The sequence below is a fragment of the Patiria miniata genome, unplaced genomic scaffold, assembly GCF_015706575.1.
Source record: "Patiria miniata isolate m_02_andy unplaced genomic scaffold, ASM1570657v1 HiC_scaffold_22, whole genome shotgun sequence".
Lineage (NCBI taxonomy): Eukaryota > Metazoa > Echinodermata > Asteroidea > Valvatida > Asterinidae > Patiria > Patiria miniata.
In genome coordinates this window covers 7741983-7768199 of record NW_024037061.1, presented here as the reverse complement: position 1 = coordinate 7768199, position 26217 = coordinate 7741983, and the positions used below count along the sequence as shown (strand labels likewise).

General features: G+C 38.0%; 2 protein-coding genes across 2 annotated transcripts in view; one reads left to right on the top strand and one right to left on the bottom strand.

Moving 5' to 3' along the window:
• Positions 1-1778: 1778 nt before the first annotated feature.
• On the bottom strand, positions 1779-10669 carry LOC119730740 (TLC domain-containing protein 2-like). The gene is made up of 4 exons (XM_038203762.1): positions 10176-10669; positions 5714-5796; positions 4607-4689; positions 1779-2218 (listed from the first exon to the last, which is right to left on the bottom strand). The coding sequence occupies exons 1-4, from the start codon at positions 10427-10429 to the stop codon at positions 1829-1831; spliced, it is 810 nt and encodes a 269-aa protein (XP_038059690.1). The 5' UTR covers positions 10430-10669; the 3' UTR covers positions 1779-1828.
• A 2180-nt stretch (positions 10670-12849) lies between these two features.
• LOC119730520 (SEC14-like protein 2) overlaps positions 12850-26217 on the top strand; it is a gene marked incomplete in the record, with an annotated part of 20552 nt that continues 7184 nt past the window's right edge. Inside the window, 6 exon segments of the mRNA XM_038203488.1 lie at positions 12850-13240; positions 16822-16963; positions 17939-18008; positions 20553-20596; positions 23152-23214; positions 26182-26217. Of these exon segments, the coding sequence (XP_038059416.1) occupies positions 16910-16963; positions 17939-18008; positions 20553-20596; positions 23152-23214; positions 26182-26217 (267 nt within the window).

The window sequence follows — 26217 nt, the reverse complement described above, 5'->3', positions numbered from 1 at the left end:
ATAGTAATAAGCAGGACAAGTTCTTTTCAGAACTAAATATCTACTGGACAGTAGTTATTACCTCATGGTGTTACCACAAACTAAAACCATACCGATCCATGAAAGCCTAAAATCTGATAACTTCTCATTCTCAACCATTCCCAACGAACAGGCCAACATTTATCTATTGGAACATCCAGACTGTTCAGAGTTGGAAAAACACAGTGCGGCATTCCAAGAGATCCAAGTTCTGAGGCACTCCTTATAAACACAACCGGATCATCGGTAGTAGCTAAATTGCACAAGGCACTGTGATCAACCATTTGCACTCTCACATTTCAAATTGAAACTGACTGTACAATTATTTACGAAATATCCTGTCCTCTATAATAATAATAATAGTGCTTATATAGCGCTTATATAAGATTTGAGGCTTTGCATGGTGGGGTATCGGTATCGTTTCGGTTTTGCGGTAACACCATGTGGTAATAACTACTGCTTAGAAGATATTAGTTCTGAGAAGAACTTGTCCTGCTTATTATCAACTTGCTAAGTAGTTTTTTTGTTCTGTTTAGAACAGTCCTGCTGTAAGTTCTAAAAGAACTTGTCTTTGGTCTCAACGTTTCGACTAGCCTGCTCTAGTCATCGTCAGGAGACAGTCTCCTGACGATGACTAGAGCAGGCTAGTCGAAACGTTGAGACCAAAGACAAGTTCTTTTAGAACTTACAGCAGGACTGTTCTAAACAGAACAAAAAAACTACTTAGCAAGTTGATAATAAGCAGGACAAGTTCTTCTCAGAACTAATATCTTCTAAGCAGTAGTTATTACCACATGGTGTTACCGCAAAACCGAAACGATATATAGCGCTTTCCATCGTATCCACAATCTCAAAGTGCTTTACAATTACAATGTATTACCCCGTTCATCAGGCCAAATTTAAAGACCGCGCGGCAGCCGATATCAGCGCTCAATCGGTCCTCGACCCTCACAGGTACCCATTTATACTCCTGGGTGGAGAGAGGCAATTGTAGTTAAGTGTCTTGCCCAAGGGCACAAACACCACGTTCCTGGCAGGGTTTGAACCCAAGCACCTTCGTACACGAGTCAGACACCGCAACCACTGGACCATGGCGTTTACATGTACATTGTGTTTGATTTATCACAACTCACAGAGCTACGTGGTGGAGATAGTGCCGGGGCTGCACTGGCTCATGTACACAACTCAACACATGACTTTTATTTTTGACTGTGTTCAAACTCTTGGCATTGTTGCATGAGTGTCAGATGCGAATAGCCATGATTTCAATTGTCCCTCCCAGTGGTCCCCCCCCCCCCCCCCCCCCCCCCCCAATTTTCTTTGGAACCACTGAGGGGGAACTTGAGCAGGGAGTTCTTCACATTCCTGGCATCATTGAGATCAATAACCATTCACAAACATACAAGTGGGTGCGTATGCTTTCATCCGAAATGCATCACTTCATGGATTTTGCAAATATACATCTGTAATACAGAACTACAAGTCACAAAACCAACACATTGGGGCTTCAAAACTGAAATTCATAGCAAATTTTGCCACAAATGCTCTATGTAATTGAACAAAATTGTGGGAGCTCTACAATATGTAGATGTTCATGACACTGCCAAATCTTTTGTCCTGCAGTGTTTACTGAAATGGTGCTCTACAATGTACTGTGACTTCCATGTAGTTATGCAGTTGCATGCGAAATTCTAAATCGTGTTCGCCAGTATGTGTTCATACAGACTACCTCTACATTCACACATTATGACGGTAATGTGTGTATCCAAAAGTAAATGTTGGATATCGATCATGACAGCAATCACATGGACTATTTCTCCAAAACATTTTTCTCTTTCTTCAGTTTATCCCCGGGGGATAAGTAATCGCTAATCAGCAGGCGTTTAAAAAGCACCATGTTTATGATCACCATGACGACCAATCCGAGGGCGGCTATGAGATACAGTATCAGAGGTACCTCATGCCGATGGGTCTGCAGCCAATAGAACATCCAGAATAGCGTCCCGAAGCGGAATATTAAATACGTCGTGATGTTCATGGCGCTGTTCATTCGGAAGATGGGCGTGCTCTTTGGGACGCCCATGATTTGTAGAATCTGCCTAAAATGGAGGAATACACTATTGGTTTCGGCCACTAATGCTACCACAGCGTAGCCAACGTAGGCGCGGAGGTATAGACAAATGCCAAAGCAGCAGAAAATCTGTCGGGAAAACAAACCAGTAAAACAAGGATGAGGAACGAGTGAAAGAACTGGAACTTTTCTTTTTTCTTTTTTGGAATTCTTCTTGATCGTTTCTAGTCTTTACACAATTGCACTGAGCTTTTAAATTTAGCTGGAAAAAAATTATAACCAGATTGTGGATAATTTTTTAAAAAACGACAATGCGATTATTTAATTAAAAAATTAAAATAACAGAATTTGATTTAAAAAAAGAAAAAGAGAGAGAAAAAAGTCACATGTACATGTACACTGTTTGTATCTCATACAGGCCACAGATTCAGCTGTTTGACATTTAATTATTGCATAAAAAGTTTATGCAATGTACAGGTATTTGGTCTAGCTTTGATTTTGCAGAAGTTTGTTACAAAAGACAAACTTCAAAGAAACGTTTTCAAGAAATTCTCAAACATATTTTTCTCTCTCAAATATGTGATGTGATCAAATAAACGAGTCGTTTGTCGACCCTGGTAAAAATTTTTTTACAGATTTGAAAAGAGCACAATCTCAGCATAACTGCTGTGAAAAACCGCATGCTGATGCCAGATTTAGTTGAAAAAATTATGGAAGTTAGAAAACCAAGAGATGTGATGAAGTGATGTGATGAAGTGGCCTTATTTTGGCCCAAATCTCCAAATGAAAGTTCCTGACAAACGACTCATTTAGCTCGATCACATCACATAATATGTTGATGTACATATAACTATCTTGAACTGTAACTGATTTTTTTTTCAATCAAACCTTAGGGTGTTTTTATCTACCCTCAATCACAATCGCATTTCAAACACAAATCCCCTTTTTATATTTCCTTTCTGAAGATGAAAAGCCTTGGCATTCTAGCATATATTTAGAACAAGAAGTCCAAGACTGGAAGCAATTGAGGTCATGACCTGTGTGACCTCAGTGACCTCTGGGACATTCCAAGCCTGTCACTCGGCACACCCACCATGACACCCACCATGTCAATTCCAACTACAAATTTAATAGGCAAGAGAGGAAACAGCTTGCTGTGTGCTAAGCGGAGTCATGTGACCTTGAATATCAGACAGTGTAGTCACATAAACCATGCTGCTTTTATATTTTACAGAGATGCAGGTATCTGCACAGCTAGCTATTGTGAGTAGTATCAATTATCAAACATACTATAATGTGCTGCCGAGTTGTATACTTTTGTGTATCTGCTGCACTACTCTTTTTCAGGTTACAGGATTTCAAACGTTACATACAGTTGCATGCAATTATGGAAACTACAATAGAATTTGGATTGTTTTGTACAGTCAAATCTCGTTAGTACAAACTCTGTTTATACAAAATTCTGGTTATAACAAACATAAAGCCTTGGTCCCGACTGTGCATTTATGTGCACAATGAATGGGACTGATGTTCCTCTTAATACAAAATTCTGATATAACAAACAATTTGGCTAGGTATCTAAACGAGTTTGTATTAATGAGACTCGACTGTAATATGATACAGGGTTCGACCTTATTTTTTTTTTTATTGACTACTGCTGGCCGGGTTACTGATGAAACAGACTCTAAGCTTATTCTTAATAGCTATCTATAGTCCGCGGGCATTTTCAGTTTCACCAGCCTGCATGTTTTGTTTTTCTTTTATAGAGTGTCTCATAAACAACAATGTGCATACAGAACATGACGTGTAAAATGTGTATCCTGAGGCAATCTTGTCAGTATTAAATTAATAAACAGATCTAATTATTTAACCCTAAACAGTTAATAACATTAGACACAGATTGATTCAGGTTTGCTTTCTGAACTTAACGATTTATTTCTTCCTGTCCTTTCATCTTTGCCTATCTAGCCCAATAATTGTTGACTTGCCAGCCTTAAGGCAAAGTTTGACTAGCCCGCCGCTGTTTTGACTAACATTTGGCTTGTGGGCTACCGCTTTGTTGATCCCTGATATACTGTTCTGTGTACAAAAGTAACCAGTCTGGGGTCCTGAAATAAAACTTTCATACCCTGTGCTCTTAAAAACAAGTTGGTGGTGGTCAGCTGAAAATCCTAGGTCTTGCTCAAGTTGTTATTGAATTTCTTTATTTGATTTGATTTATTTGCAATTTCCACATGTACCATTCCCCCCCCCCCCCAAAAAAAAATTATGATCTAGAACTGTAAATTAAAAATTCATCATAGAGAGTCCCCCATACAGTGGAAAAAGCAGGAATAACGCAAACAAAAGTTGTAAAAATGTATTTCCATTGCGGCCCTAGCTTGTGTTTTGCTTTGGAATATTTTTTTTTTTAAATCAGTAGTAAATTTAATAGAGTTAGAAATACAATGCAACAAATTAAATTGTTTTGTCGATCAGTTGGGTTTGAATTTGAAAATCATTAAAAAAGGTACTTACAACGACGTGATGAATGACTAACGGCCAAGTATTTCTGATTGGCCGATAGATTAGTATATCGATGAGGTCATACACAAAGTAACCTGTGGAAGGATCACACAAAATTGACAAGTCTTGAAGCAGAGGAAAGTTTGTTGACCATGCATACAGAAACTGGCACTGAGCCTAGAAGTTTGGGAGGGGGGGGGGGAGGAAGAAACTATCTTGCTTTAATTGACTTGTGAAGCAAGAAGGTATAAAAGGGTTGCGGAGGTAACGGCAAGGGGAAATGAGCGACTTCCTTTGTCTTCTGATGTGTCCCGGTACAGCAGGCAAATGGCAACCTATTACATTGTAGTTTCAATCCTGCCTTTAGCCTTTTTGAGGTACATGCATGTATGCCAGCCACAATAGGATGATGCTACTTAGTTTGCGAGAATACTATACAATGAGTTCTTTGTGTGGCCGCCGCACCTCAAAAAAGCCTAAATTACAGCGTACATGTATTTGCTTTGAAAGAAACACCAACAAACAATAGAAGAAATACTTGTGGAATATGATTTAATTTAAATAAAATATTAGAGTACATATATTTGAAAGATCATTTTCAGAAATGGATGGATTTGGGCGGAGGTTATATAGCAAATATCATTACACTGATCCCGTTTAAAGTTTTGAAATAGATGCTTGAAACTCCCCCCCCCCCAAAAAAAAAAAAAACCCCTGTTGTTCTTGTACATAGTTCCCTGTCCCTACTTCAGACGAAGTGGAGCAAATTTAGAGACGCCGTGGAAAAGTCAGGTTCATGTAAGGGAACTAGCCTACATGTAGCTGGATTGTTCAAGATGTGTAACCGATTGCAAACAAAATGTGGACTAAATTTGGTAAATTAGTGGCAGTGTTTGAAAAAAGTCAGCTTTTTTCCCAATGATGGTCGACCATCATTGCAAATTGATACCAAAATTCCACTCATTTTTAAAATGAGAGCACATCAGTTGCCATGATTTAACAGGATGCTTGAGACTTACAGTCCATAAGGCATTTCATCACATAAAAAAAGTTGTTTTTGTCTGTTTACAAATTACCTTGAAATATAAAAAAAAATGGGGGGGGGGGCATATTTCTTACCTACTGACAGTGCCACAAGCACCATGCTCATGGTTGTCACATGTTGTTTGATGTCTGCAAGTATCTCTGGTGACGTGTACAAACTAACGGGGAAAAAACACAAAGGAAATACTGTAATTATTAACATGACAAACCTTCCAGGCAAGCATTCCTCAATCCTTCAAAAATCCTGCAAATGTAGAAAACTATAAGGGCACTGTCACATTTCAAGCGGCACCAAACTCCATGTAAACAAACATTTAATATGGACTTGCCCAAATCTTAGATTCTTTAATCTACAGAATCTACAGAATGTTGTTCAATTTCTTAATTTAGACACAATTTCAGAGGAGGAAGTTTTATTAAAGAGCCTTTGGTATTATCAAATCAAATCAAATTCAAGTTTATTATTCATATACACACTAAAAAAAAGAAGACATTTCTCTGGCATTTCTAAAAATAACACTACTCAGAAAATGGGCCTACAAACAATAAATTATAATAGAATACACCCGGTACACAACATCACTATAACCATAGAGCTAGACATACAGCTCCATGCTGTAACTCACGTAAAAAAAATAATAATACAATACAAATTTTGCGTATTTCATTTCTTATGATTCCCTGTTTTTTCTATTCTTTTTTGTTTTACATCTATGGTTTTTGGTGATGATGTATTGTGATTGTGTTCATTTTCATTTCATGGCCTTTCAGATTTTTGTTATAAATTCAGAATGTTACGAAATGACTGCAGCCCGCGTCAATCCCTGAATGACCTGAGTTGACCTCTCTACTTCAGCACTTACACAAGCCTAGCAATCTGACCTACACAATGTACATGTATGTATTGACGCCGAACATTGACAACACACAACCACTTCAATCTATACAAATATTGTTGAAAGAAGTTGTAAACTTGGCATTGAATCAATTTTGTAAAATATCATTATGTAAACACTCAATCAGTTCAATGACTACAGTGACTTTTGTGAACCGAGCTCATCCAAAGAGCATATTTACACATTTCATCTGCTACCCTAAATTTGAAAATAATGCAAGGAAAGTTAAGTCAAGAGGATTACATTATTAGTTCAATTTAGAATATAAAACTCAAGTCACTGAACGCAGGGTTCATTCTTACACCTGTGAATATAATTAACTTGTTGCCAAAATCGAGTAAATTTGTATGTCAAAACATCTCCATACATGTACTTCATGAAACAGCATTACTAAATTGAAAAAATAATGATTAAGTGTTTACATGTCTTTACTGATACCGGTAATTATCTCAACTTCAGTGAAAGGAAAACAGTAATGAAAATAAACTGAAAGAAAAAACAGTTATGTTTCCATAAGATAGTGATATAGGGGGCCTATTGTCTCAACGGAACACGATTGCAGATAATAGATGGTTTCATGTACACATGTACATGTATACATATTATTTTGTTCAATTACATTTCCTGATTGATGTCCTCAGATTTGTACACTGAAGGACATCTACCTGTATAAGTCTGTAAAATTAATTTTGTGTTTTACTGAAAAGCCCTTGAAAGTATCCAGGTAGGTACATGTAGGTAGATTGGCAATAGTACCTTGGCTTAGTTTTACCAGTTTCATTATAGAGAATATGAAAGAATATAAAAATAATCAGAAAATGTTCAACACAGAAGAATTTTCCTCAAGAATAAAAAATTGCAAAATTAAGGAAACAAATTTTGCAATTTTTTATTGGGGGGGGGGGGGGGGGGTGTTTTCTTAAAGAACCCCCCCCCCCTCCCAGCATCCACAAAACAACCCTCCTAGTACTGTAACACAATTTGTGTTCTCATCTCCAAGTAAGGTTGAGGGGTGAACAGTTTATCCCAGCAAGATGAACAAACAATTAATGAAAGCAAAATTTTCCCCGCCACATTTTATTCTCCAGACTTCCGTGTTGACAGAGGTTTGTGTTAACTGTTATGCATCATTAATTTGCACGGCTGAGGGTAGATTGAATTTTGAAAGGATTTGTGGTAAATCAACATACGAGCTTTATCATATCCATGCGAACTGGTGTGTTGATGAAATCATGGTTCCTAGCTCTATGATGAAATCGAACCTTCTGTCTGTCCCCCCCACCCCCCCCCCCCCCTGGTTTGTGCATTTTTGGCAAGCTGACAAGTTTGCTTTTTGTTACTCGGACGTGATCTAATGTGATCTCATGCACGTCTGACATACAATTGAAGAACAATGAAAAACGAGTGATCTCGTGAAGCTGCATAAAACATTAGTGAGGATATGTCGACCACAACCAGAAATAAAGTCAAGTTTCTCCGGATACAAATACCGGTATGACGGCACCAGACTGTTGCACAACAGACAGAATTTACATACAATCAATAATTCAACAGTGTATAATGTAATGTTATATGAATTCATATTATGTGATATTTGCTTTCCACGCATGATTAAAATATTTATGGCAATAGTATGTCGCAAAATTGGTTTCTATAGTATCACTTCCTTTCTTTAGTAAAATAAAGTATGGATGTACATAAAGGTCTGAAGCCAACACAAATGTTAGCAGAAAAGGCATTCACAATTCACGATTAGAAAAAAAATTCATCTTACAAGGAGTTTACAGAGAATACTCTTATTTCAAAAACATGTAGTAAATTAATCGTACGCTTTTCTTTTAGGAAAACACAACATTCTTTTCATGCTATAAAAATTCAAGTTAAATCCGTACACAATATTTACAAGACAATCAGACTTCAATTTTAAGATTTTTCAAGCATTACATTTTCTTTTAAGAATTTATGAAATCCATCTTCAAGATTTTGTTAAGATCTTCTCTGCAACAAAAAGCTAAATGTTGAAAAGGAATATTAATATATTTTCCCACGAAGTGAGGTGTTTATTATGAAAAGTAGATTGGACAGAAAAATGTATACAACAAAATATGGTGAATGCACAATAACTAATAATTTTTATACTAAAAACTAAATAGGGCCTATAGTTTCTCCACAATGAAAAAAAAAATGTGATTAGAACGCAGAGTGGCCTGAGGTAGTTTTGTGCTGAATTTGAAAGGAAATATTTTCAATTGAATGTAGACATGCATGTATTATCATAAAAATCGTCATGCAGTAGACAGCAATTTTATCACCATGCACAATGAGAATGCTGCATTGTAATGAGTGTACATCACGTCTTGTGTTCCTGTAAATATTTGGCATGGTTCCTATAAAAACATCAGTTTTTAAAAAAAATTCAAAAACAAAAAGGTGTGTGACTCTCCTCTCTAATATGCAGGACGTCAATTATTCAGAAATGTTTTTTATTACTTCTTATCACTGAAAACATGTTTTATCAGCTCCATATCAGTTTATTATACAATGTGTACATATTGACTTAAATTGCACAAGGTAAGTCTATATATATAGCACACAGTGTCTGGATGACTGCAACGCACACACTATCTGGAATTTGAGCAAGATAGGGATCAAAGGTGACAATCGAAAGTTATGTAACAGGACAATCAGCATTCAGGGACCGTCTGCTATGATGCACCATGGAGAAATTTCTCCATGGATGCACTCCGTTGAAAGAAGCATTTGTTCCCAGTGAGTGCAGAATAAAGAATGCTGTACATGTTTGTGGTCTATAGATGTCGGATGTTCCCCAGTACCTATGTTCCCTAAATTCATTAAGGTAACAGTTAGGGTTAGGGTTTGGGTTATATGGTTTGAGTTAGGATTAGGGTTGGGGAACGTACATGTAAGTATTGGGGAACATAGTACTGGGGAACATTGTATGCACCTGTCTTATGTCTATACAATGTAGATGGTAGTACAATACAACTTACAAGGATTCACCAATCCATAGGCCCCTTTCTCACATCAGTGATAATCACCCTCCCCCAATTAACATACATACAAAATAAATAAAATATATTTAAAAATAGTCATAAATATGTGAACAAATTACATGTACATGTAAAGAAAAATCCTAGCTGCCTGGGATGGAAACATTTTCCTGCAATTAAATGTTATAAAAACTGGGATCCTTTGTTGATTATAATTGTGTGTCCTTTAATTGAAAATTGTAATTTATGCATAATTAAGAAGTTTATGTTCAATTATTCAGACTGACCATGCAGTCCAAGCTCATTTCTCCTTTTAATTTAAACATGAAATTCAGCCCCGTATTCTTTTTTCTTTTTAGAAAAGAAAATCAGCTTACCTCCAAACATGCTAGTATTGATCCAGCTTATCCTAAATTTAGTAATTTAATAAAATAATTAAAGATAACTTGCTGTTTTTTCCAGTTTCTTTTTTTATGCAAATTTTATTCTTAATGAAAGGACTAATATAATTAGTATCATACTGGTGCATGTAAACAAAATACTCCTAACAGTCCTTCCTCCAATCCATGGGTCTATATTATTAAATTATTAATGAACATTTTTACGAACCAAAAACATGAAAAAACTCACCAATAACTTGCAGAAAATCCAGAAATGACAGCGTGAATAAACGATGTCACAATGTTTCTCCATCTAAATCTTCTCTCCCTTTCCTGTTTCTCTGGAACGGGGGCAAAATTCAGAGCTACATTTGTACACTGGAATGCAATGGCCGATCCTACGAGTACCACGATGACGGTAGCGTGCGGGACCGGTGATGGTTGACCGTCCGAGTCGCTGAGTGAACCCACGGCGAGTCTCGCTCCGTGCTCCATTATGTCCATGATCCTCGGACGAAGTGAGAAACAACTCACAGCAACAGTTTACACGCTGTTTGTGATTGTAAATCTACAGTTTTACTGCCAGTGCATTTTCAGTCTGCCGCTAGATTCCTGAACTTTGACGAAATAAATCGAATTTCATTGGTCCAAAAGTTCTGCTCACGAACTTGACCTAGTAAAAATACATAATGCATAAAAGTCCGTTGACGTACGTACACACACACAAGTGTAACAGAATGTACAACCTGCGCGACGTACTAGATTGGTATCGGGTGTGTCTCGCCTACTCATATTACGTGGGAGAAACGGCCGGCGCCAGACTTTTTTAATGTCACGAGAGGTCGCTCTTAAAAACTTATGGTGAGCCAAAATAGTTAAGCACAACAAACAAACCTAAATACCAACAACCACGTACTACGTAGTACAGTTATGTATGAGTATAAAAACCAGGGTTGGCGATTTTTTTTTTAATTTTTAATTAAAAAAAAAAAAATTCAGATTTATTTGATTTAAATCAGATTGATTTGATTTAAATCAGATTTATTTGATTTTTTTAACTTTCAAAATATTGATATGTCTAAAAATGTGTCTAAATCTCCCAATGCACCCTTACACCCATCACCGTCCCTAAGGAGTTTACAGGTCCCTATACACCCACAAAACTCCATAAATTGATAAGTATTTTTGGAGAAAATGTATGGAATCAGTGGTAAAAAATCACATGATTTCATCTACATGTGTACATGTAGTCTACTCAATGGTATACTGAAGACACTTTAGAGGGGATAGCATACAGCTGAGATACATGTTCATTGTGTGTCAGTGGGTTTGAATGAAAAACGTGATTTACATGTACAATGTATGGTATGACATACAAAAACAGTACAGTTCTCCATGGGCATGTATATTTCATAAAAATGCTTCTAATTTCAAAACTGGTAGCACTGATCCTTGTGTAACTTATAGTGTTTGATTGATGGTCCTTCAAACAAGGTCGAATATATAAATCAGGCCTTGCGTAGATCTGTTGTGGTATCTGTTCTGTTCTTTTTCAGGCAAGGCGGATCTAAGGGGCTGGTTGGGTGTGGCTATATCCACCCCCACCCCCCCCCCCCCCGGCCCCCGCCTCGACTGACCAATTGTATGTTGACATGACATTCCTTTTAAATTCCGAATAATTGACAATATTGATTCATGATTGGTTTAATTGGGCCTTATAAATTTGGTCCGTTTATGAACTGTCCATGTCGTCGTATTGTAATGTGTTTGATTGGGGGGGGGGGGGGTGGCTGTGTGAATAACTATTACTTGCGCGCATAATTTCTCCAAATATTTTTCTATAAATCACAAGTCAATAACAAATCACAAGTCAATCCAAGTTAAATCGTAGTGTTACAAGATCATTTCGATAGCTTGTAGTCTGGCTTCAGACTGGATGCATGACGTACACGATGACATGAAGTTCTTTTGTTCGAGATGTGATGGAGACTAAAAAATGTTAATGTTTTGTCTTGTAACTTGAATGAATGAAAGGGAAAGGAGTAATTGTTTAATTAAGTTCAGGATAAAATCTTTGAGCACTTGATCGAGCAGGAATACCCACAGCTATACTGTACTGCCCATAAATGTTTGCCTTCACTAAAGGAAAACTAGCTGGGATAAATAAACATAAACAACGGCTTGTCAATTTTGCCTTTGATGATAAAAGTATGATGATTTAGTTGGCACACTGACACATTGTACGTCTTAAAGATATATCCGTCGCCGTAGATTTGTCCTTTGAAAAAAATTAATAGGTAGAATAACAAGCAAAAAAATTCAAAAGGGCTGCCATTTCTTGTAAGGCCAAAAAAAAAAGTCTCCGGTTTCTGGTATGGAGCTTGTCCAAAAAGTGGTGCGGCGACGCGGCTTTTTTTTTTTTTTACCTGACTTTTTTGCTTCAAATGTCGGCTGATGACTGCAAATGGTGCCCGACTAAACTTAGTGCAATATATGGGAGTCCAGAGAGGCCACATAAAGCTAATTCTCGATCATAACCCCATCTAAAAACACGTTGAAATTGCGCAGCAGCAGAATTCCAGTCAAACCAGTGAGTTTGGCGGTTTTGAGACATCATCTTTCATTGAAAAAAAACCTTTTTCATTTTGCCGACGCGCATGGCTACGGCAACGCGCGCGCATACCAGAAACCGGAGACTTTTTTTTTTGGCCTTATTCTCCCTTTATCAAAGGACAAATCTGAGATGGCCCTATAGCTATATAGCCAAAAATCTTCCGACTGTGTGCCAAATGCCATGATTGCACGTCGACGGTACGGAAGGCACATTCGAATCCAATCAGGCCGTTCTGAAAAAACTTTGCAAGCAAAACTTTCGCGCTGGGCGGTAGAGGGCGCCATATATACCGGCGCGCAAGTTTCGTTTATTTTATGTCGAATCGACGCGACGGCCGGCCACGAAGGTGCGAGAGAGCGAACTTGTTGTTGGGTATTTCTGGGAATCAATAATAATCATATTCATGCCAGCTGTTAATGCATATGACGTCCACTACCATCAGATGTAATGCAGAGTTTATGGAACGCTGTCATGGTATGATTTATCTGGAAAAGGCTGAGAGTTACTGTAGCTCAGCTTAATTCCGCCGTTCCGGATTAGGCCCTAGGCTAAATAGTAAATATCCATGATGTTCGTTATGTCCGTTTGGTTTGCGGAATAAAACTCCGCTCGACGAGCATTGAGAGAACAAACATCAGTGTAACACAATACAGTCGGAGTACTCGATCTGCAACCAGACTGCCGACTTCTTCATATTATTGGTTGGTAAAATTCAGTATTTCAGTTTCTTTGTACAGTTCATTGTGATGTGAATTTAATATTTTGATCAAAAAGGGGATTAAAGATTAGTTTAAATTTAATATAATTAAATTAGGCCTAGGCTTAGGCCTAATTGCTTGCTAATGCTAGCCTAAAACTAAGTCGACACTTGGGCCTAGACCCGTGAACGTGGCGTTGTATGCCACGCTCTTGCGTCACTTCGAACCTAGCGAAATCGATCCGCCATACATTATTTCGTATTAAGACAAGATAAGTTTGCGGTAGCACTATGTGAATAAATCTCTTTTCTGAGTAGGCCTATGTGTGGTTCTGAAAAGAACCGGAGAACCACACATACTCACAAAAGAGATTTATTCACATGGTGCTACCGCAAACTTATCTTGTAGTATCTTTCCACCATCATGACCATGCAAACCTTCAAATCTCATTATTTCGTATGCAGGTTGAGTACTTACATTGTACATGTACCTAGATTTCTATATTTGCCTTCACGCGTATTCAGGATGTGTCATTTCGAAGAAATTTGCCGAAAATGAAGACCCATACGAACGTGTCAAAATTAGATTTTAACGACACAAGACACAAAAGGTGACACAAGAGGTGAAAAGTGTAATGACTGCATTTTTTTAACTGAATTTTAATAACATTGGGATATATTAAAGTGAAAAAGACAAGAATACTTTTATCTGATGAATTCAATTAATTGAAAGCCAGATCCACCCGTTTGTGTTATTATTTATTTATTTAGTGCATAAATTTAAGCACAAGAACTAAATGTTCAAAAGGTGTAAATTTGCTCTGCAGTTTTTGCTTAGGAATTCCTCGTATTTATAAAGTAGGTCCTTGTTATTTGTTCAGAAAAATAAAAATAAGATTTCCTCTTATTTTGGCGTTGCGGCGAGCCGTGCGCCCACGTGCCGTGAGAGAGGAAAGGACTGGAAACTTGTCTACAACGATGTTTATCTTAGCTGCGACAGGAAACGGCAGTCTAATTATACGAAATAAGCAGAGTTGTAATGACTCGAGTCAATGACTCGACTCGAGTCCGACTCGAGTCACATTTTTTGGCGACTCGACTCGACTCGAGTCCCGACGGGTAAATGACTCGACTCGACTCGAGTCACTGCGAGCAAATGACTCGACTCGACTCGAGTCCCTCATCAGAATGACTCGACTCGACTCGAGGAAGGCTAATAAGACTCGAGTCCCAAAATAAAAGCAAAACTTACTTGCGAAAAATATTTGCAATGACTTACGCTGCGTCGTTCGCGTTGCCAGTTTTTGTTCACGTCACGTTAATGTTCGCGAATAATGTACGTTTATATCAAGCGGCAGTCTGTTTCCTTCCTCCATAATGAAACAACAAACATACACCGTGTCGCGGACTCCCACCTTGTGGTTCTATAGCATGTAATGCTAAACCCGGAACCAGACTTAAAACGCATTTCTCAATCCGTGGTTTCATCATTGGTTTCGGGCGATTTTGAAGTTCTTGGTGGAACGCTGGCTAAATTCATGTCCCGATTTCACACACAAAAATGGATACGGACGGGCCCACCTTTAAATAATCAGAAACAGTTTTGTATAATGCAATTAGGTTTAAACGTTGTCAGCGATCAGCAAACAACAAAATCTAGACCCGAAGCCAAACCAGTTATAAGACCGAAGTTTCACATCTTCTTATCTGTGACGTGAGCTAGCAATGGAAACTGTTGGTTGGGTACCATACAACATACTTTATGTCTTTGGATTTCCGTAATAGACTGGTGCCTTGTATTCCTTCTCTCTTGTGTTTGTTGCTTTTTTATTGTAATTAACTGTTCAAATATTTGTGACTCGAATTGACTCGAGCTAAATACTTGACTCGACTCGACCCGACTCGACTCGACTCGACCACACTCTGTGACTCGACTCGACTCGACTCGACCTTGTTGACCTAATGACTCGACTCGACTCGAGTCACTTCTTTAAAATGACTCGACTCGACTCGAGTCACAAAAATCAGTGACTCGTTACAACTCTGGAAATAAGACGGTATAATACAATGCGCTTGCGTCAGTTGGGGAATATCCAACCTCGTCTCCACTTCCTGCTTCGTATAATGGAAACGAGTTTGGAAATAAAGTACATGTAAGCACTAGGGAAGAGGTTGGTGTGAGTCTAATAAATCACATGCATCAGGAGGAGGTTGCAGGACGTCGAGATCTTGCGAATTCTTGGGCCAGATTTTACCTTGAATTTCGTTCAACTTCAAGAAAGCTTGATTACAGTTGTGTTCAGTTTTTGTAACGGAAGGACGATTTCGCTCGGATCGAAATGGTACAAGAGCATGGCGTAGTTTACAACAAGCCACGTTCACGGGTCTTACTTGGGCCCAACAAAGGCCAAGTTCGGACAAGGACCATTAGTCGACTAGTGGTTGATTTGTGACGTACCTTACGCCTGCGCACTAATAGCAAAGTGCGAACGTCTCTAGTCGAACGCTTGTCAAAATGTCATTGCAAAACGTCTGGATCCTGGCTCCCTGCTGTATATGAACGCGTGCGGCTATGGTTGCCAGCGAAGCAACCAACCTCAGTAGGTTGGTTCCAAAAAGTCGACTAGCGTAGTTAACCATCGTCGACTAGACAGAGTTCGGGCAAGCGTTAGTCGACCAATGGTTAACTATAGTCCTTGCGCGAACTTGCCCTTAGTTATATCGCCTTTTTAACTTTTGGACATGTTGGACACGGTCTGGCGTGATTTAGTAGTACTAAACAAAAGTTGGTGTGATAGCAGTACAAAACTAAAGAGGGGCCCGTAACTGTACGAATGCCGAAACAAAAAAAGGCGATAACTTGGGCCTAATAAATTACTCGGGCTAGATTTGAGGGTGGATAGTTGATATTATTACTAGCTGCCTGAGGTACTATTAGAAGTTGACAGACTAGTTCCCAAGGCAAACTTTCAATACCATGGAGATCTAATATGGACTATCCACTCGAAATAAACCATGTTATATTTGTTTTACTGTACCTCATACATATTCATGTGCCAAATTTTCCTGTTGCAGTATGCACCTCGCGGGCATAAAATCTTCGGAGAAACTTGTCCAGCTCACCAGCTGAATATTGCTCAACCTCAGAAAAGCTCAGTTCTTTTGCAATACAGTAACTCCTAAGACTAGTTTATACCGCATTGTGGACTACCAGTACTTTTTAATACAGGAGGCATCTTTATTGTCCACAAAATTATCCAGTTTAGCATCATTGAGCTCAGAAAAATGCTGGTTAACATTTACATATGTTCGTGTGCAGACATGTTTGTTTATGGTGTAAATCGAGGATTTTCTATCGTTCCTCTTCCGTTTGCCTTTGTTTATACTCTAACTTTTTTGCAACAGCTTATTGGTTTTGTAAACGTTTTCTAATCAAGGTCATCCTCGATTTGTTCCTGTCCTCAATTCATTGATGATGTTGCACGTGTGTGTCCTCAATTTACACCATAAACACGCAGCCATCTTTTTGTGTGTATATTCATGTTTTCTAGGGCATATTCTCACTATCACTGTTCTATTTCACAGCTGAACTCAATTTGCATCGGCAAATGAACAGTCTGCTGAGAAAATCGTTATCATCAATTGGATAGGAGTGCATTAATAAGGAGGTACCATGAATGGACTTAGGCCTCAGTTGACTGCAGAACAGCTCCACAAGCTTCATCAGGTAAACACAAAATTGAAAAAGAGGTTTTTCTGTTCCAAATTCATGGGTTTTTTTTTCAATGTATTAGGGGCCACTCAGAATAGTCAATGTTTAATAATGTCGTTATTTTTTTCGAAATTGTGGATGGGTCAAAGGAAATAACTGAAAATCAAAATTCAGTTTTCCATTAAAGGGGCACTGGGTCCTGAAATCCCCGAAAATTTCATGTTTTGGATTGTTTACTTATCCTATTTCCAACATCTGGTTGAAAGGAAACCAAGCTAATGTCTTACCGTTCCTGGGAAAAGAGGAAAAATCCCTGGTTGTTTACATCGGACACGACGGAGTACGAATACCTTTTTTTGTGTCGTTCTCATACAGTGTACGATATACATGTTGTGTGTCTGGGGAACAGCGGTGGCCAATCACCAATGCAAAAAAAAAATGGTTTCTTCAACGTTCGCAAAAGGTGAACACTTCAGGAATGAAATCACTACTAGCATCCAAACAGCTCGAATTTAAGGGGTCGCAAAAGTGGACCACGAAATTTGTTCTCAGACCAAATTTGATGGATTTAGCCCCACAATCCATGTGTCTGTTTTGCGTTAAGCGTAGTGTGCACTGCATGATGCGTTAAAAATCAGGTTTTTTTCCCCAGATGAGCCCCTATAACGAATTAATTTCATTCCGTGAAGTTAAGACACAGAGTGTGGCATTACCTTAAAAAATTAAAAGTGCTCGAATACTAATAATTTAGCAATGTATGGGTTTCTATTCATTTAGTACAATTCCTAAAGAGGTTTTGCCCACAAAATGTGTAGTATAATGCCCTTCACATCAATTAACTCTCATTCATTATAGGCTTTATGTCAAAATACGGCCGTGTGATTTCCGACTGTTTATTTTTTTTCCTGGAGGGTCACATTATACTGTTTTTTATTGCAGTGAACAATAGTCAGGGTATTGATTTAATCTGTTTCAACAATTTTATTCCAGTTTCGTTCAGCTGTGTCTGATACCCTGAAGCCTGAGCATGATGATCATTACTTACTACGATGGCTTAGAGGTAAGGCACCAGTCTACATTACTGGGACATGTGACGTCCTCCATGCTTTTGGTCATTTAGAGTTAACGCACCAAACCCTGGGCTGCCAGGGTTTGCAGTGTGTCTTAGGGGCCTAAGGGGAGGGGGGACAGGCTTCAAGTAGGGGAGGCGTGCCCTTACCCCCCCCCCCCTCCAAAGTTATGCTTCTGCCGGCAGTTGCCAGAGTTGTAATGACTCTGACTCAAGTCATAATTTTTGGCGACTCGACTCGACCGGAGTCCCTATGGGTAACTCGACTCGACTAGAGTCACTGCGAGCAAATGACTGGACTCGAGTTGAGTCCCTCAACAGAAGACTCGACTCGACCCTCCGAGCGAAGGATAAGACTCGAGTCCCAAAAATAAAAGCAAAACTTTTCGAAAAATATTTTCAATGACAATACGCTTGTTATGAAAAGACATACATGTACAACGTGTAACAGACTCCCGCCTTGTGGTTCTGTCGTAGGAATACGTACGATTTAAATATGCATTGCGAAACTCAACTTTTGAATGAACTCCATCTCAAATTGAGGGCACACTGATCATTTGCAAGATCTTTCCAACGTAAACACGATGATATGTCCGTCATTTTCCTTGAAGTTTTTGCTCAAAATTGATGATTTTTCCACTTCCGGTTTTTAATAGCAGGTATTTGTTTCAAAGGTAGGCTTTCTGTAGCAGATTTGCAGCATGATCAATCCTAGTCAGACCCCAGGTTTGTGATTAATAGAAAGTGGTTGGATTCCCCCCCCCCCCTTCAAAAATACCCCCTCTTACCCTATGTGATTCCGATGATTCATCAAGAAGCACAACACAGTGTGATGCAGTTGCACACCCGGGGTGGGGGGAGGGGGGTGGTTGTCCGGCCTCAGGGTGCTTGAGTAGGCCCCCCCCCCCCCCCCCCGAGGTTGTCAATTTTTTTTTGGTATTTTTTTTGTCCCACGATTTGACCTTGGTGATATGTGCGTGGCCTATTTTCGAGTAGTTTAATACATGTAGGGGGGTACATGTAAGTGGTACCACCAACGTCCAGATAGGTCCCCCCCCAAAAAAAAAAATCTTTAAAAAAATTTGAAAAACAAATTTGTGAGCCCCACCCCCTATAACCAAATCCTGGGTGCACCACTGGTGTGATACAAAGTAATACAATGTAATACAGTGTAATACAATGAATGTAGTTCAATTGCTAAGGGGGTCATGGGAATTGATTTGGAATTATCCTTTCTTCTGCCACTAAACTTAGAAGTGATCCTATGTTTTCATGCCTGAGGGTATTTGTTAACAACCAGTGATGTACATGCAAATTTCATTCTCTTTTACATCAACACAAATCAGAAGCAACACACTGTATAATATCGTGATAACCTTTTTTTTACCCACTTTGTGCATAGGTTTTCATTTTAAAACCTCACAATAGTTCTTGATAATAATGTGACATACATGTACTTAAATGCATAATGTACGATGCAGATCCCCCCTCCCCCCCCCCCCCCCCCCCCGAATATATGTCCATGTATACTCAGCAGAGATTGGCTATGAATAACAGATGGTTCAGATGGTTTCATGTTTTGCTAATTTAAAAAAAAATAAATAATAATTCTCCATTTCTCTTTAGAAGACCTTGTATTCTATAGACATGTAAATGAACGTAACTTGTATGCATGTTTTTAGTCCTAGTAGTGTTATATAACCCCTGTGCAAAGAATACAGGGTCCCTGAACTGTACAACATTGGGAAAATGGAATATTGTGCTGGTAGTGGTACCAGCTTAACGAATGGTCAATTGAGTTGTTTTTATTTGCATAATCTGTACAGATGTGTGACTAACTAAAAAAAAAAGAATAAGAAAAGAACGGCTTTTTGTCTTTTTGCATTACTGAAAGAGGGGGGGGGGGGGGGGGGAACACCGAAAAACCCATCGATCGCTACGGGTATGGCACTTTTATGCCATTCTTTTAATAGCGAAATGACATGGGAAAAATTGACATCAACCAGACGAACCGGACAAGAAAAGATACAGCGACAAATAATAAATGAATTAACAAATATGGCGTACATGCATCTGTAAATGCCTTTCAATAAAAGCTTAAATATGATTTCAAAATTGTGAGATCAATATGTACATTACATCAACTTAAATCACAGCAACATTGGCTGTTCATGTTGTGTGTGTGTAAGGGTGATTACCATAATATTAACTGACCAGAATATGTTTTCACATGTCCAAAAAAACATAGTTGTGTTTTCGATTACCGACCCTAAAATTGTAGGTGTAAAATTTTAAAATGTGTTTTATGGAATTGTAAGTCTAAAATCTGCATGTGTCCCAAATTCAAATCTGGAATAAGTAGGCTATAAGTGCGTACCGGTACGTTCTTAAAAATCTTTATCATTTCTCTTATGCCACTGTTTTCTGTTGTACAAACAGCAATAAGTTCCTGACGAAAAATACATTTTTATTTGTCATTCAAGGAAGCAGATTTCCAAAATCACACATTTTATTATTTTATTTCACCCTTTACAGCTCGCAAGTTTGATCTCAAGAAATCAGAAAAGATGCTCCGAGATGTAAGTAATTTTCCAATTCTGTTATTGTGCAGCGATGTGAAAACCTCATTTTATGTACCATCTTTTTTTTTAAAGGAGTTGCCATTATAATTGCATTGATTCTAACAAATGTAGCCCCTCAAACTAAGTCGCATCTTCGAACTATTTTCCCCTTTCTTTTGGATCAGCATCCATTGTAATTTATATGTCTGACATTTCCCAGGATTGATTTTTGGCTCTGACCGTACGGTTAATTTGCAGTGAAAGTATGACTCTGATTATAATGACCTTCCCTCATGCTGTCTGGTTCTGTCATGATTGCCGGGCGCTACTTGATATCCAATAATGGGTCGCAGCCTGTTAAGGTTTCTCCATTATCTCCAAGGACGATTGGCTGATGTTATTAGCACCTTTGACGACAATTGGATTCGTCTTCAGAGGAAATAATTTGATTGAACGTAGAACGGTTGAAATGTTAATGAACTACATTGTACATTAGCAGTGTTGTAGTCGAGTACTCTTTCCGAGTACCGAGTATTGCCGAGTACTTACATGTAGGTTGCCGAGTACGAGTACTTGTACCTCTGAGTATAAGTACAGGTCACTGAGTATGAGTACTTGTACTTCGAGTATGAGTATGAGTACTTCCGAGTATGAGCACGAGTACTTGTTTTCCCGAATACAGCCATATGGCAAATGGTTCATTGTGCGTAACTGACACAGGACCAGTGAGCCAGTCAGACCAATATACAGACCCACTCACAGCTAGCTGTTAAATGTGTTTGTCCAGACGTGCACAGAGGAAAATCAGGTTTTGGTTGCTAATAGTAATAATGTGTGTATTTATAAAGCACATACTGTATCTACCAGTATTGGTGCTCAAGGCGCTATATGTACAATGTACATCATTATTTCCCTGCTCGTTGGGCCAGTGAAACATTCCAAATGCCATCTCAACTCACTGGGGAGTATACATGTACAGCTCAATGCTGCCATTTCGGAGCAAAGCAGCTAAAATCAACCACAAAAGCCATCTCTGCCCTCACAGGTACCCATTTACTCCTGGGTGGAGAGAAGCAATGAGTGACAAAGTGTCTTGCCCAAGGGCACACCCACTATAGCCGCAGGCTGGACTCGAACCCACAACCTGCAGAATTACCCGCAGACTACGGATGCAATGTTCCAGACCGCAAGGCCACAGCACTCCTGTCTGTGTCCGCTATTACTGCAAATGTTTTCTGAGTTTAGAAGCCCCATGACACAAGTGCCTTATCACATAAAACTCCCAATGTTGTGAAAATTTCTGTCTTCATGTTTACCATGTATTGTCAGAAATTGAAATTCACTGTACTTATCAGAAATGCGTTCTCATACCGGTAGTTCTACTCTTCATTACATAGGCCCTACATGTACAAACAATCTCTTTTTGATTTTAAATGATATGTGGTCAACTGTGATACAATGTACCTATTAATTGACTGGATTGATCTGTGACTTCAAACCACATGCAGAAACTTCTACTCAACTGGTTTCTAAGACCAACTCACAAATTGAGAAGAAAAACTCTATTCTATAAATGCTACTTCTATAAATACTTTAAACAGAGGCCTAAAATTAATCCATAAATAAGGCAACATTTAAAAATTTATATTTCATCCACAGAAAATTTACCCTGTATTTTTTTTTAAATTTAACCATCACTCGGCCTTGAAATATACAAATTGCTTTTTTTATCCCTGGACTCCCTTATCTTCCCAGGAATTATTATTCATTACGACGTTTCCTCGCCTGCATTAGGCTGCGTTCAGCCCCAGTGATCCAGCCAGACAGCCCTGATATTATCGCCACTAATGGAGATGTTAATGAGATTGTGTCAAATATTTATGATTGGTAAAAGTAAAAAAACTGGGAATGATAATGTGTGAAGTGTACATGTACGGCATGTACGGCAGTACCAGTAGGCTGGTTTCTTTTAGCACAGACCTTGGTCTGTGTTTACATAAATACACATGAAGCATGACTGACATAACAGGTGTTTGGCATATTGTCCTAGAGTTGGAAGAAAATGAATCACTTTCAAAGGCCTATTCCATTTCAAAATAGAGCTTTTGTTTCAAAATGTTGTTTTTGATAAAAAAAAAATACATGACAACTACCGGTACATAAAACATGGAAGATAACAAATAATGTCAGGCTAGTTTTACATACATGTTCAGACTGTATCTATGCCTGCGTACTTTCTTTTTGTTCTATATTTGGGATCAAAGTGTGATAATATTGATTAAAAATTGATATTTCCAGAGCAGATATGAATTGGTGTTTTTTTGAAGTGGTTGTTTCTATTTTGTGTATTTTCCTTCTGCCAAAATGTTCATTCACACTATTGTTTCCTGCTCGTTTGTAACGTTACTGATTACATTCAGAAATATTCTGTTAGGATTTTAATTTGAGAGAGATATCTCAATGATTGCTAGAGTGATTAAAGGTTTTGTTGTGTTTGGGACTACCTATATCTATATTAAACTCTGATTTATTATTAGATAAACATTAGATTTTTTTGTGCTTTATCTTTTCAGCATGTTGAGTTTCGTAAACGCTGGGATGTGGATTACATTGCCAATCAGTGGACACCACCAGAGGTAGGGAAAACATTGATTTATTATTCAGTTGTGGAGTCATATTGGGTCTTTGAACATTATTGAGGAAAATCATACTCAAAACACCTTGTGGCATTACATGTTCATGGATTTGACGTCCTGTCATTTAGGATTTATTACTATTACTGTGTCATTTCTTGTGGGCAAGCAACTGAACTCATCTTCCCAAGGGATGAACATACATGTACATGTACATGTACATTCAAGTTCTGCTGCAATAACTTGCTGATAAATATTGCAGATTGCAGATAAATTATAAAATATTGCATCTGCAATAATAGTTTCCTTGTTTACCCAAATGCACATGTACATGTACATGTAACTTGCACTTTTTTCTGCAAAAATATCCATTTACAGCACTAACTTCAATCTGGTACAATGAACAATTGTGCATGTTTTAGTTGGCATGTGCAACACAACATTTAAATCGTTGTGTTGATCCAGGGGCTTAGTTAATAGGCTTGGGTGATTTCAGGTCGCAATCAAATAAAAATCGATTTCAAAGTTGGAATCAGAAGTGTGATTCCACTTTGGTGAGGAATCGATTCCCAGAAGTAACAATTAAATTCTCTCAAGAATAGATTCCAGACACTCCAAAACAAATATTACCGGTATTTCACTGGACATACATTGTGTATGTCCTCATTTGTGCGGCAAATTGTCATGTTTACAAGATATAGAATGTAACACCTGTAAAATATTGCTGTATGTAGTGATTCAGTATTTGTTAAAGAGGTTGTGGAATGCTCGAGACATTCCGTCATTTTTTGGGTATATGTAGCCTAAGGTGTGATGAAATAAAAGCGACTATTGTTTCTGTCATGAAATGAGTACAAAGGGTACTTTTGAGAGCTGTTCTTCAGGTCCAGTTTCGCCCCGAACGTGGCAACTGTGTAAAAATCGTCGTTGCGGGCAGCAAACAAAACACAGTAAATCGTGACGTAATAAACAGGACTTGTTTATGCTACTCTGCATCGGGAGTCCTGTTTATTACGTCACAATTTAGTGTTTTTTTGTTTGCTGCCCGCAACGACGACTTTTACACAAATTGCACGTTGGGTCGAAACAGGCATGACATGACTTGAAAAACAGCTCTCAAAAGTACCTTTTGTACTCATTTCATGACAGACACATTGTCGTTTTTGGCTACACCTTTGGCTACATATACCCGAAAAATGACGGAAATGTCTTCGAGCATTCCACAACCTCTTTAATTAGTGAAATTAGTGGGATTTTTCTTCAAATCTTTTTTGATGGAGGGAAATTGATTGGAATCCAAGTGGATCTTTCCCTTTGTATGGCATCGGAATTGATTACAAATATTTTAGAATTGCTCGACCTATAACATGTAACCAATATTGTCAGCAGCAAAATCAGGTCGTTTTCAATATCATTTCAATATTATCAATATCAGCACATTTGAAAAACATTGTTTGCATACATTTTTATGTAAAATTAGATATTCACTCTGAAAAACTGAAATATTTTTTTCGACATCCTGCGCTGGTTTTGGAGCGCTTTTCCTGGAAATGGTGAAAAAATCCATGTAGAAAGCATGAATGTTACTATCAGCATAATGGACAATAAAAAGGCACAATTGTGTTGAAAAGCATTCTTAAAATGGTTAATTTTGTTTTCAACCAAAGATATATCTGTAACTGTAAGCTACATGTAGCACAGCTTTGACATTACACTAGTTTCAAATTATTTGGTGCAAGTTAGATGTTTGCGCAGTTGATTGCAACCAGCAGAATTGAAAACTACCGTACATGTACATGTTTATACAGTGAAAGTTAATGAACCGCCCATAAAAGGAAGCACTAAAATAAAGAAAAATGCATGTACCGGTACATGTACACATGTACACTTGTCAGACTCAGTCAGACTCGGTCAAACTTAGACACAATGTTATTTCAATCTGAACACTATGTACCTGCAGATTTCCTCGGCATTCGGTGTTAATGCTTCTACCAGCCAAGTTGAAACCCGAACATTACTTATTCGCATTCATTATGGCTTTGTGGCTTTTGTCTAGTTGTTAATGTAAGTGCTCTTTGTGTTGCATGGCGAAAGGCTTTTAAAAAGAAAATCTGGCGCCTGCAACCTACATGTATGACACATTGTGACATTGTTGCCTTGATCTCTTACAGTTCCACCTCTGGAGACCAGTCTCCAGGGTAGGTTTTGTAATTTTAGCAATGCAATTTTAAAATCTGGTTCAGCCTCTTTGTTGAAGTCTGTAGCCAGTGAGTCATTATGCAATCCTTGTTGAACAGTGTTTTGTAACAATTTTATTGAACTGAAGGATTCTCGAAATAAATGGTTTGAATGTGTACCACTAAGTACACAATCAAATGTTTCTGTCCTTAAACAGGACATGATTAATGTTAGAGATGGCGTTATTCGTGTGAAATTTTTAAAGACACTGATAATAATTAATGACATCTGTGTCAATTGACTTAATTTTTGTTTCTGTCAATCGTTGTACATGTACATACGTTTTTTTTTTTTATGCATTTATTTTTTAGTTAACTCTGTTTTGTATCTTGTGCCATGAATTTGTGCGAATAATTATGTTATTATTTTATTTATATTCATCTTTTGCGCAAAGTAAATGTTGTTTTTACATAATTCTGTACATAAATGTACATTTCCAAATAATTCAATTTTCTTTAAAAAATAACATTTTGTTTTACACTTTGTGTACATGTATGTACGGTACATGTTAAAAAAAAATTTGTATAGTGTATCAAAGGAACTAAGTGAGACCAAAGGGTCACACAAAATATAAAAATATATAAAATTTAATCCAGAAAACTTTGCGTGTGAAATATTTCCTAATCAATTTTTGTTCAACACCTGAACAACTGACGTAATTGCACAATGTTTGCAAGGAATGACATAATAAAGTGAACATCTGATTAACTTTTTCTCTTCTTCGGTGTTCAGGTCTTAGACAAGTTCTTTGTGGGTGGATTATTCGGC